At 37.7% G+C, this 13,080-nt stretch overlaps 1 protein-coding gene across 6 annotated transcripts in view; it reads right to left on the minus strand.

Moving 5' to 3' along the window:
• rbms3 (RNA binding motif, single stranded interacting protein) overlaps positions 1 to 13,080 on the minus strand; it is a 264,210-nt gene that overhangs the window by 135,032 nt on the left and 116,098 nt on the right. For all 6 annotated transcript variants that reach the window (XM_025006950.2, XM_037975838.1, XM_017424121.3 and 3 more), the window contains one exon: positions 5,103 to 5,161. In XM_025006950.2, the coding sequence (XP_024862718.2) occupies positions 5,103 to 5,161 (59 nt within the window). The remainder of the gene's footprint in view (positions 1 to 5,102; positions 5,162 to 13,080) is intronic.

Here is a 13,080-nt window from a genome sequence, read left to right on the forward strand (position 1 = left end):
TGCCCTCTCCCCACCTACCCCAAATACGCATGACAATGAAAAACAGGCCATTTTGGGGAACATCACCTCATTCATCAATAGCTCTTATGCTCAGAGTCATACAATACTCTACTTACTCACTGATGCAGCAATAAATCTGTTTTTACACAAACTGACATTGCCTGTTTTTCTCCATGCAATTGATCCTGTGGTAAGGGCAAGGGATTCTTCAGACTGCAATGGTCACATTCCTGACAGCAATTCAAAATGCAACTTAGAGAGGCTGCATGGGCCAATCAAGCATGGCCAAATTGATTTAATATTCCAAACAGAAAAAGTTTCTAGATTAGGAACAGTCTGAAATGACATTTTTAACTAAATTAAAACAGACAAATGGTCAAAATGTATTTTATTTGTTGCTTTATGATAAAAAGTTTGAATTTTCTAAACACAATTTGAATTTATGGGGACAAAACAGGAAGATAGTGCATTTCAGATCAAGCCACCCACATAATAGACTAAATGTGACAGTAATTCTTTCAAGATGTAAGTTTATGTAATGCCCTTGAGAATTTTTAGCGTCCCCGTGTAAAATGGATGGCAAGTTACAGGGCAAAGAAATGAACAACAACAAATTGCCAAACACACAGCCACAAGAGACTATCTTCTCATCTCATCTGTCTCCCACAATTCACTGCGGTGGGCTGTCGCGGCAGAGCGCCAGTCAGGCCGGTGAAGCTCGGCACAGTTTTATCTCCCAGCGGCGGAGGAGGAAACGGAGGTCCTTTAAAGGGCTGAGGTCATTTCCTCTGCCTCCAGGCTCTGGCAGAAAAAAATAAAATGTCTTCATTTGGTCAGCCCTGCTTTATTTCAAATGCCGTCGCTGCCTTTTAAGAGACCCTTGTGGGCACGGATGGCAAATGAGAGGTTTTGAGTTGTCGTAATCTATCCCTTTTCGTACTCCCTCTGCCATTTCCAATCCCCCACTCCATCTTTGATGTAAACCCCAAATCACCATTGTATTTTTTAAAGTATATGTGAAAGTGCAGGGCCAGAGATATAGATAGAGAAGATGAGCATGAGTGCAGAGGAGCATGAGCGCGATGTGTGAAATGAAGAGCTGAATGCTTCCTCTTATCCACAGCCCTAAAGCCCTTTCATAACTTCCTGTTTCTCTCTGAACTGGGATGCATCCAAAGCACATGTGTGTACTCGGAAAGCACATGCAGCTGATGTTGCTGAGTGTGTCACAGAGTAAGGCGAGCAGTGAGGGAGTGAGTCAGCGTTGGGAAGATAGAGAGGCTCATTGAAGGGCCAGAACAGGCGCACATGCTGTGATGTTCGGAAGACGAATGATAGATCTATTGCATGGCCACTGTTGCTGCAGAAGCAGAACACACCTCAGGCAGATGGATGGGGAGTGCGTGCGGGTGTACGATTAATCTTTGTGAGTGTGCCCTTTGTGTTTGAGTGCGTGGGAGAGTTGTATTACACGGTCTTGGAGTGTAGTTTTGAGAAGCAGTACTTCAAAAATTGGGCTTTACAGTACTTTACAGATACCGAGGGCAAATGTGCAGAGAGATGCAGTATGGTGAAGAAACCGCTGTATGCATGGTCGTGTTAGTGCGTGGGTATTTGTGATGGTTTACGTTTGTTTGCACTGAAGAATACACCTGACCTGTAAGCACGGAAAGCATCAACAATTGTTGTTTTGCTGTTCTGCAACAGTCAACCTCCACTCCCACGCTCACCATTCCATCTAACATCTCACCAGCTATTTGTTTTTAATCATCTTTACTACGTTCAATTTAATTATTTTTACAGCCTACAAAACAAACAACTCTACAGAAGAGCCTGAATCAAAAAGGAATGAAGCAACTATATTCAGTATAAACTACTTACACACAGATGCATAAAAACCATGGTCCAACTAATCACTGACCTGGGAAACGGTCACTTTTAGATAGTGTGTATTAAACACCTTGTTCAATAAATTTGCAAATGACAAAAAGTAAAAAGAAATCAATCAAAAGATTTTGAATTACATTTAATATTGGAACTGTGCTACAAATTTCCTTAGAACTAACAAGGTTTCTTGCATGAATCCACCTACACAATTATCACATTTTTGTAGAATTTTTACAACAAAAATGTGTGAAGGTTTATGGGATTCTGTTTATTTATACTGTCGCTTTTTCACCTGAACCTTGTTTTTCCTCAGCAGTGCTGGAGGATTTTTTAATTCCTTAAAGGCATGTGGAAGAGAAACAAGTGAAAAAAACAAAAAACAAAAACAAACACGCACACACACAAAAATAAACAAAAAAAAAAATGTAACCATCCATTTTTCCATTCCAGGAAGCGTGCAGCTAGTACCTATCTCCAGCAGTCACTGGAGGTGGGGGACACCCTGGACAGGTCGTAAGGTCATCACAGGGCCACATAGAGACAAACAACTATTCACATTCTCACACACACCTAATGTATCCTCTGCGCATACGTTTTTTGACATGAGGCATGACTTATGTCTTGGTTTTACATGTAACACATAGTTTAACGTCACTATAGACTGATGCAAAAACATTTTTCTTTCTTCCATTTGTGAGTCTGACTTTAAACATGAGGCATTTGAATTAGTCTGGTAAATAAACGAAACTTAATTACATTAAACATGTGTCGTATGACAGTCAATTTTTATTTTACAAAATAAACAGTAGTTTGTGAAAAAAAGTCCAAAACAAAACAGTAAACCCTCAATGTTCTGATAGTAATGAAGAGGGAAAGTCACATCAGGTGTCGAATCAGAAAAACATCTACATTCCAGATGATTTTCATCTTAGATGTTTAAAAACGTTTCAATTTTAGACGTTTCTCTGCTTGACACATCTGATTTGGTCTGAGGACTGAGCAAATCTGCTTGTTTAGTCATGTTGCCAGGAGAAAACCTGTTCTGTCCAGAAAGAACTCAAGCCAGGATAACTTAGGTTTTTAAAATTACATCTGAGCAAACAACCAGACTTCTAATTTCCTTTGGATCGACCAGAGCTAAAGAGAGACATTTCACCATATTGTGTAGTGCCAGGTTTGGTGAAAACTAAACACAAAATATCAGCATAACCCAACACAGTGACTGAAGGCTAACAATTGAGATCACCATAAAATCATCTGTATGCATCTTTTGTTTATAGTTAGCTGTTTAACAGCTACAGCTTGGTTGAAACTAGGCGCTGCAATAAGACACTGATTATTAAAAGAAAACAGCAAGTTCTTGCCTAATCAAAGTCCAGACCTATGCTGAACAGAATGCTGTGGCTTTGCCTTAAGTGAACTATAATCTGTTTATTTTCAGATGTTCTAAGATCTTTGAAAATCAAATTTTATTTCAAATATTTTTTGACAAAGGCTTTATATTTCCTCTTTGTCTAAAATCTAATCGGGTAATTAGATCACTGGTTGGCTTACAGTCAAAACATTTCTGACACAGTGACTTCTCGATAAGTTTTGTTTTATGATTTCCAGTATTTATGAGCACTGCATCAGACCTGGCTGTTCCTGACCTCTTTGCAATCTTTCTCTGTTCTGGCAGATTTGAATTATAAGCAAACAACACAAAGGGGGAGGAGAAAGGGTGGAGAAAGAGATGAAATGAAGGACAGGGATGAAAGCTGTGTGATGGTGGCACAATGGTGATAGGACACTGTTCTGACATTTAAACAGATGTTTGGTCAGAAGTTTGGATGGCTGTATTGTTGTAGATCATTTTGGTTGATTGTTAGGCGCGTATGTCAAGCTTCTCATTCTTTTTGGCTAGTTTATGCCTTAAATACCTGCTCACCTTTGATATCTGACATAAATATAGAAAAAATAAGTTAAGGGATCAGATATTTTTGTGAAGTTTTGTTTCACCTTAACTTCAAAGACACCAAGGAACAATGATTTTCTTTCAAGGTTGCTAAGGCCTTCTCCTCACATCCTTGTCTTTTTTTTCTTGCTTCTATCCACCTCCATTCTTCCACTCATAAAATATGCTTATATTTGCCTCTTGGAATTTCAGCAGCACTGCATTCTGTTATAGGAAATGTGTGCTACACAACAAAGCCCCGAGCTGGACGTTTTTTGCACGGTGTACAACTAATGTCAGCTGGACGTAAAAAGCTGTAAACATTTCAGTTCTTCAATTCTGTCAAACAGAATCTCAAAGAGGTTTGTCACCTCCTTTTGCAGATCCCTCTTCACTTTAATGTAGTGCATCTTGACTCCTGCAGACTTCAGACATTTCTTCCCATTTAATATTAAGTAGAACTCAAAAAGAACCTGTCAAGATGATAAAAACTTTTTGTCTATCCACTACAAATCAACAATTCTGTCCATCAACATTTTGACCCTGAGAAAGCCTGGCAGGATAAACTCTGGTGTGCAGCATGGTTAGGAAAACAGCTTCACCTTGAAGGGGCATACTTCAGAGATGGGGAAACCACAAAAAGCAATTAAAAGTATTGATGGAACTTCAATAGCTCTTAAACTGTGCTGCCAGACACCTTAGGGTAAGCACTAAGCTATTTTTCTTTATTTCTTTGATTAATTCACCATCTTTCACAGTTTATTTGGTAAAGACTTTGCTGATCTTTATCATTACGAAGTAATTGCCCAAAAAGGTGAGTAAATGTGGCCTAGCCACTAAGAGGATGAAGTTGACAATGATATGAACTGAAGTTTATCTAATCCCAGCCAGCTGTTTAGCCCTCTAATTGGTAAAATGTAAATTCAGGTCAGGTATGTAATAGCGTGTATGGTGCACTCTTAGAAACTGTCTCAAATGAGCCAGAGATTGTCGTCCATGTCGCAGAATGTGAAATCAAAGAGGACATATGAAAGAACTTAGGCCACTGTTGCCTGTGAAGCAGGGCAGCACCATCCAGGATAAGGCTGTTTCCATGAATCTTTCCTGCAGTGTTAGGGCAGTGACTTTCTAAATCACTGACTTACAGCTCACAGCCTCCTCGGCTGAACTTTAAATGTATGTGAAGGCTCGAATAGCTGTTCCTGTGTCAGGACAGCCTAAAGAGCAATAGCTTTTCCACTAAAACAAGGTGGGTGTACAAAGCACAAAAACAATGACTTACCTTTGCATTGGTTAGTGTTCTTATCCAGAATGGCCTTGGTTGACACTATTTTTCCATACCTGCAAAGACAAAGAAACCTAATTTAATGTTTTCAAACCACAAGACAACAGACTATTGGGGTAGTTCATTTGGATCACAATCCTGTGGTTCAAGTTGATGCCTTATTTTCCTTATTCTTTGTCATTTACTTGCAACAAGCAATTTTCAGAGTTGCACAAATGTCAAAAGCCATTGGAAAGAGAAATCACTTGAGGTTAATAACATTTTGTGTATGGCTGACTTCAAATGACTGAGCAAGCCTGTGACATTTCAGAGAGTCATTGGACAATTTCAAAAGGTCTGGCAGCTTACAAATGCAGAAAATGGCCTTTTTATGTTGGTGTCATGTAGAGTTCTGACAAATTATTTCAAATATGAATACCATAAAATACACCTGAAGCTTTGGTAATCAAAGGAAAATAAATATTAAATGTGTAACTATGAGGTTTTGCTGTTTTGAAAAGAACTGAGTCCAGTTTTACAAGTTTTTATTTTTTTATGGCTTCAACTTCATATTAAAGAAATGCATGAAGCAGTGAAAACTGTGAATAAAAGAACAAAAAAATGCTAATTAAAGTGTCTTCCAACAAGGGTTTGAGGCAAATTCTGTTTGACATGAAGTAAACAGCAAATTCCTACTGGGATTATGTAGGATGTGTTAAAAATTATTAGAAGGATGCTTTAAAACAAGTACAAACACTTCAGCCAAGGTTGATCATAACGCTTTGGCTCACAAATGAATGAGAGTGATATCAATATTCTCATTTGGCATTTTGTAAGGAAGCAAATAATAGTATGCTGAAGCAGCCTGTATCTGATTTACATGATAATCCAGTTGAGTACAATATTTTCTCAAAAACCTACATGATCTTTTCTGCAGCTTGAGGTTTCTTTTCCAACTTAATGATATTCAGCCTCATACAACAAAAAGTAATAGGCAGTGTAGAGTATTGAGGTCTGTTCCAATCCTTTGTTTCAGTACTTTAAACTATTTTATACCAAAAATCTTCAAATTCCACAATTTTCCTGTTTTATTCAGGACAGAAAACCATGTTGCGCATAGAGTAAAACCTTTAACTTACATGTTTATTTTATGGAGTCCATTTCTTTCTCTTCCAGTGAAATGTTCCTCATGCCACTGGCAGCAACACAAACCCAAAGCAACACTAATGAACCAATTAACATCATTAAACAAAAGTGTGTTCACAGTGGCCTAAAGGTTGCATTAATTGTCATCAGTCCACATGGTTTTAATTATAAAATCTATCAAACCTTTTTACATGTTGACTGCTAAACATCTGATGGTGTCCAGAATGCAGGAAATGGTGTTCTTCTGTTTACTTTTTTTGTTTGTTTTGTTTTGAAAGACGTGTGTCGTTGTTATACCACAATTCTGAATAAAGAACACCCCATTTCAGTCTGTTAATGCTAAGGCCAAATCCCATTTCCTTGCTTGATGTGAAGTCATTAACTACAATGGTTAAAATATTCTACTATGGAAAGGGATACCATGATGCACCAGTATTTGCCACAATTTATTTTTGTATAAACCAACATAAATACTGTGTAAAACTAGTTTCTACTTTGCAACTGACTTTGGCAAACATCTAGGAGTGAAAAGATACAAATATAGTAAATCACAATTCTAAAAAAAATACCTTGGTTTTAGGATAATGATTCAGAAGTTCAGAACAAAAGGGAAAAGCAACAAATGCCAGATGCTATAGTTTCTTTTCATACATTTTAAACAGACAATACTTCTCCGAAAAACAAAAAAACAAACAAACAAAAAAAGCCCACTGTTGCTAATATAGAGGCTGTAAGTTAGGAAATTGTATGCAACAAGGTAAGATTGTCAACTCAGTATAAATACAAAAAAGTCATTTTGTATGGTATTATTCAGTCTGATATGTAAACAGCATTTGTTTTAATTAATTTCGCCTAGATTTAATGCAAAATAGAGTATTTGTATATGTTTTTAGCCTACCAGACTTTAAGCTGACCTCCAGCATTTTGGTAAGCTGCCATTTTAATTAGCTTTGCACTCTGTGATAAAAATATTTTAAAAAAGACCAGTATTTCTGCTTAGAAGACTCTGAAAAAAAGATTGATGAATCAGCTTATCTCTAAAGGTTTCTGAAGATTTGCATCATCTGACCTTTCCTAAGGATAACTTTGAATAAGTCCTATTTCTAATGAGTTAATTAAGGTCCAAGATATTGGCTAAAACCTATGACAAACTAATGCATAGTGTTCCTTTTCTTTTATATTTCTACATCGACCGAATCAGATTTACAAATAATATTTACAAAAGTAAAAAGTTGAAGAACATCAGGGTCAGATTTCCACGTCTTTGAGCTGAACTTGTATTTTTTTTCCGAACTCTAAATGACTGATTGCTGTAATATTTTGGTGCAAAAAACCCCCCCAAAAAACCCTTTTTGACTGAATGACAGTGAGTTTTTCTGCTAGTCTCAGCTAAAAGTGCTACGTGCTGCATTGTTTGCAGCGCAAGAGGCGCTCCGGTGTGAGTGTGTGGATAAACTGTGTGTACTGAAATGTGTGTATGTACAGCTGTTTATACAATGAGAGTTGTGTATAAAATGCGCACATGTGAGATAAAGAAAGAGCGGCTCTCTGTGTGTTGAATGTGCATCACAATGAGTGAACAGACAAAAAGCAAAACACACACACAGTCACTTTACACACATTCACACACACACACATTCTGTAGGAAAGAAGCAGTGGTGCATCCCAGCCCATATTTCACCAGCAGGGGATAATTGTGCCATTTCTCAACGAGTGCCAGAGACTCTATTTACTGCATGCTGCGGTGGGATGGGTGGTGGATATGAACTGATGAGCTCCAAGAGGAAAACTACCAGCTTGCACATACACACACTAATACGAACAACATAGGACACACAAATTTGCACACACAGTGAAAGCACTCACCAATCAGTCGATTGTCTCCCCTCAGCAGATAAAATGGCCCATTTTAGCTATAGGGATCCATAATCTACTTCAACAGAACAGACCCAAGGTGCAATGTTTGATCATACTGAGATACTCTCAAGCACAAGTACACAGAATGAACAAGGAGGGTTCATTTGATTAGAGGACAATCAGAGCTTGAGTAGAAACGGCAGTAATTCAGAATTTGCTGATATGAACTAGAGAGAAACTTAGAAGTTGGTGATTCTGCGACACAATAAAAGCACCGATTTAGTTCATGTTTTCAGAATATTCCCCACATTAACTGCACAACTAAATGAAGGTTGGCATTCAGCAGTATAAAATCAATGTTAAAGTGGAAAGTCCCTCAACTTCCTTATACAGCAATTAAAAACATTTTAATTTAACTTGAACCTAATGTAACAAAAATATCACCACTCACCTTTAACTATCTTACAAAAAATGGTTCATACTACCCAATTAAAAGATTACTGTCATCCAACCCAGCACTAATCTGTATGAGATCTCATGAATGTCTGATCATTTGCATCCAGGTATCATTTTCACTCAATATTTCAGTAAAAATGTCACTTTCAGTCCTGGAAGCAGTTAAAAAGATCTGCGCTTTTGGCACAAATGGGGCGAAAGTTCTCATTAAAACTTTGTTTGGACTCCATGAAAGCAGGAGACGGTAGCTTTCCAATGCCAACTCATCACTGCGTGCCTCATTAAATGTTAAAGATGGCTTATCAGCGCATCCCATCTTCTGTCCAAACACACACCACAAAGACACTGCAGGGGGATTGAAAAGGCGAAGAGAAAGGAGCCAGCTCTGCGCCCCTCATGGAGACATGCTGGATGTAGATAGAGGAGGTGATCAGTGCGCTCATATATGTGAGATGTGTGTAGTGGTGAATGACCCTGCTGGAGGCTCCTTCGCCTCTCTGCCAGCCAGGCCTGGGGAGACTTTGATGTGACAGAGGGAGTTCCTGTGAAGCGCAGGTTTAACACTGATGCTGTGGCCGGGATGCAGAGCCTGTCTCCACTAATCCCATTTCAATCACTCCTGCAGCCTCTTATCTCTGACTCTGCTGGCCTTCTGCCACCCGTTCCTCACAAATCTTCTCTCTTGTTCTTTCTCTCTCCACCTTCCCATTTCTCTCTCCTGTACTGTATTCTTCCTTTCTTTCCTTTAGCTTTTCCTCTTCCTCCTCCCTCCTCATAAGATTCCCATGGCAATCATTCTGACGCAACATCAGATCAACCCCAAGAAAATGCTAGAAATGAATCCCCTTTTAAAAAATAAAGGTTGTATGAGTCATTTTGAGCTGATGAAAATGTACAAATTGTGTTAGATGAAAAGATGTAGATCGTTTGACAGCTGCACTGAAATGTGATAAAACTGAAGCTCAGCTACACTTTTTAGAAAGCAGCTGCATGTGCAAGAATGACAATCCCAGCAATGTTTTTCTTTCCCTCTCTTTTTACTCTCCCACTGAATAAAAAAGATTCAGGCGTGTTCCATTTCTGTCATGAACACTGGGAACATGAAGTGAAACTCTGCTGCATGTGGCCGGAGCAGCGACACGTCACTGTGGTGTTGCTGGTATGAAGGAACGCACTGCGCTGGAAAGGATGAATGGACCACCCAAGTGCGTAGCTCACACTTTGCCCAAGGCCTCTGGACACAGTCACTAAAGGTCTGTGATTATGTCTGTGCATGATTACACAACACACCAAAGCCTCGAACAGCAGGTGGGTGAAACCTGAGCAGACTCTCGGACCACCTACTCTAATATATTTTCTCAACCAGGTCTTTATATTCAAGCTTGGTGACGTGTGTGTATTTATTTTTGCAATAGGTGCAAAAAAACTGCATTTGCATAATGTAGTGCATCCTCTTTTTTGGATAAAACTTGAATTTGCTTGCCATTTGTGTAAAATTATTCACAATCCAATAAAAATAGAAAATAAAATAAAAAAGGAGTGAGACACAGGGATAATGATTAACGTTACCGGTGTCAGATTTGAAACTAAGGAGCGTAAATGCAGTAAATGCACTTCTGCTGTTCAGCATCTTTGGAGCACCTGTACTGGAGAAGCATGCAAGTGCAAACACCCTTTTTTCCTAGAACAATACATGCCTTATCCCCTTTTAGAGACCTCTGAAAGAAAACAACTATTATAATAGTGTAGATAACGGAGGTTTGAAAAGAAAACAATTCTTCTCATGAAGGATGGCGTAAAGCAGACACTCACCATCCAAATTTAATGTTTGTTCTGAGCAGCATATCTAACCCTCGGGGATTTCATAAACTTAAAACATACACTGCGTTATTAAAAAAGGTGCAATGATTATATTAGTGCTCTGGTGCAAAGCAGCATTCAAATATATCATTTTTACAGATTTCCTACCAACAAGTAACCATGAGTAATATTATGTGGACAAACTGCTATGAGTCTGCGCTTCAATAAAGTCTAGAAGTATTAGTTTTAGACTCAGGAACTGCTCCAGGCAGATTAGCAACATGGTATCTGAGATTGTGTCAGAAGAAACCTTTTTCTTACTTTTAGACGTGATGTACAATAGGCAGATGTTTGCAAGACTTTGTTAGGCACAAAAATAAATGAACTGCTAAGAGGCGTTTTGCTTCTTGTACTTTATTTCAAACATTACTAATAATGTAGAATTTTAAAAACCCACTCTTTGCAGTAAAACTCCACATTAGCTGCAGTTTTTGAATCGTGCGTTGTTTTTCTTTTGTCTTTGAAGCCAGTACAAAAGACAGGTGTCACCGCGGCAAACAAAGAGAACAAAGCAGAAGTAAAAAATAGAAAGATGAAACTCTTAACTTTTTATATCCAAAGATAAGCAAAAACATATACAAAGTGTGACAGATACAAGTGAAAAATAAATAATAAAAAAAGACCAGCATGTGGTATACAGGAGCCTTGTCAGTGACAATCAGAACAACGTTGATGTATTAAAGCTGTGTGACAGCTGCCCGTCGCTGTTGCAGCTGAAGTGTCCCACAGTGAGCCCGTCTCAAAGATCAGACCTCTGCTTAAGTGTGGGAGTGTTGAAGCTCTTCAGTAACTGCTAAAATCCATGTGAATGCAGCCAGTTTTTAAAAAATACATCTTTATATATGCGTCTTGTTTGTGCAGCTCTGCACGTTTAAAAGACGGACTTAAAATACTAAACTGACAGCAGAGTTAAGGCTCTCAAATGTCTAACTGATGTGTTAAAGGGGTGGTGGAAAAAACAAAACCCCTGCCCCGACTCTGTTAATTAGTCAGTCAGTTATAGATGTACATCCAATGATTTGTTTTGTCAAGTTTCATTAAAATCTGTTCAGACATGCAAACACTTGCACACACACTCAGACGGGCAAAATCATTACTCGTCTTCGCCTTTGGACAGAGGGTGATAACAAAATAAAGTCACTCAAGTCACTATTAGTTTGAATTTTCTGTTTCAGCTTAGTTGAGCTTCAGTTAGGCCTCTTTTAATGTGTTTGCTTCAAATTATGCATATGAGTTTAAATAAATGCATCGTTCTGTAGATTCATCATATAGTTAACCCGTTTTATTTAAAAAATAAAAGTCCATAAATGTCACAATAGCGTCTGAAGTTCATTCAACACACTTAACAATCAGAGCGATCTCTTGCTCAGCTGACATCAACTGAAAAAAGACTCAGCCAACAACTGATTGCTGGCTTGGTTCATAAAGCCTTTAAGAACAAAGCATTAAAATAAATGACAATTTTCTCCAATTTCTGACTCAAATTGTTCTGCCATTTCCTTCATACTGCTCACTGCTGTTACCGCTTTCTAAATTTAGAATCTAAAGTTGAGGGCTTTTTTTATGTGTGACAGGAGTACAACTGTTAGAGCAATCCAGGATTTGAGATCTATTTATTCTTGTGCAGTCGGGAAATATATAAATACAGACTGGTGGATTTGTTGTAAACTGCCAAATGTTTACTTTTATAGTTTTAATGGCTCTTAACGTGGGATGGATATTGGAATGAAATGGTAATACAGTCCTGAGTGGGCATTTTTTATTTTTTTGCTATTCTTCTGAGGCAATACCACAAAAAGACAGAAAATAGATGAATCATACAGTAATGTAGCTTAACGATTTGGTGTACAAAAATATGTGGAAAAATAAAAAATAGAAAACTACTCAACATACGGCCAGAAGTCCATTCATTTTTTACTGATCTGAGCAACTACAGCTTCTTGGCTGGTGTGTGTCATCAAACCCATCTGTTAAAGTTGGCTGTGGTCACACACACACACACAGACACACACAGTGTAGTTATTCAGTCAACTATTCACAGTCCAAGTTTTATTTTTTCCCTACTAATGTAGGTCCTTTCTTTTTAAATTTATTTTAATTTTTTTATGTTAACCTGTTAAAAATTTGAAGTACAGAAAAGATAAGATAAACTTATCAAAATATCTCCACCTTCTTGAAAAATTATGTATTAAGACTTCAAATACAGCTTCAGAACATAATTTCCCAATCTTTTCCTATATTACTAAAGGGAAAAATATTGCACAAACTGAATCAGATATACTGTATATCTGATCAGTTAAATAGTTAAATTTAGCTGTTTATGCACAAGCCATTCTCATTTTGACACTTTTGGTTTTGTGAGGATCAAATAGACATTATGTCAAGTGTTACATTAAGACAAAATCAATCCAGCTTTTTGCAAATATTAACCAAATCTAACTGGTTTACGACTACGCTGATAAAATATAGGACTTTGCTATTGTTTAGCTCCAAAAGTTTGCCTACATGCTAATAAAAATAATTTATAATTTAATCAAACTGTAATACAACTACCTATATTCACTGATTCCAACACACTTAAGCAGCTCTTTTTTTTAATTGAGCAAATACCATGCACACACATTCACATACCATTGAATGTGAGTTTTGTATCAATAAACAAAGGCCTATGAATCAA

Source organism: Kryptolebias marmoratus, linkage group LG5 (genome assembly GCF_001649575.2).
Source record: "Kryptolebias marmoratus isolate JLee-2015 linkage group LG5, ASM164957v2, whole genome shotgun sequence".
Classification (NCBI taxonomy): domain Eukaryota; kingdom Metazoa; phylum Chordata; class Actinopteri; order Cyprinodontiformes; family Rivulidae; genus Kryptolebias; species Kryptolebias marmoratus.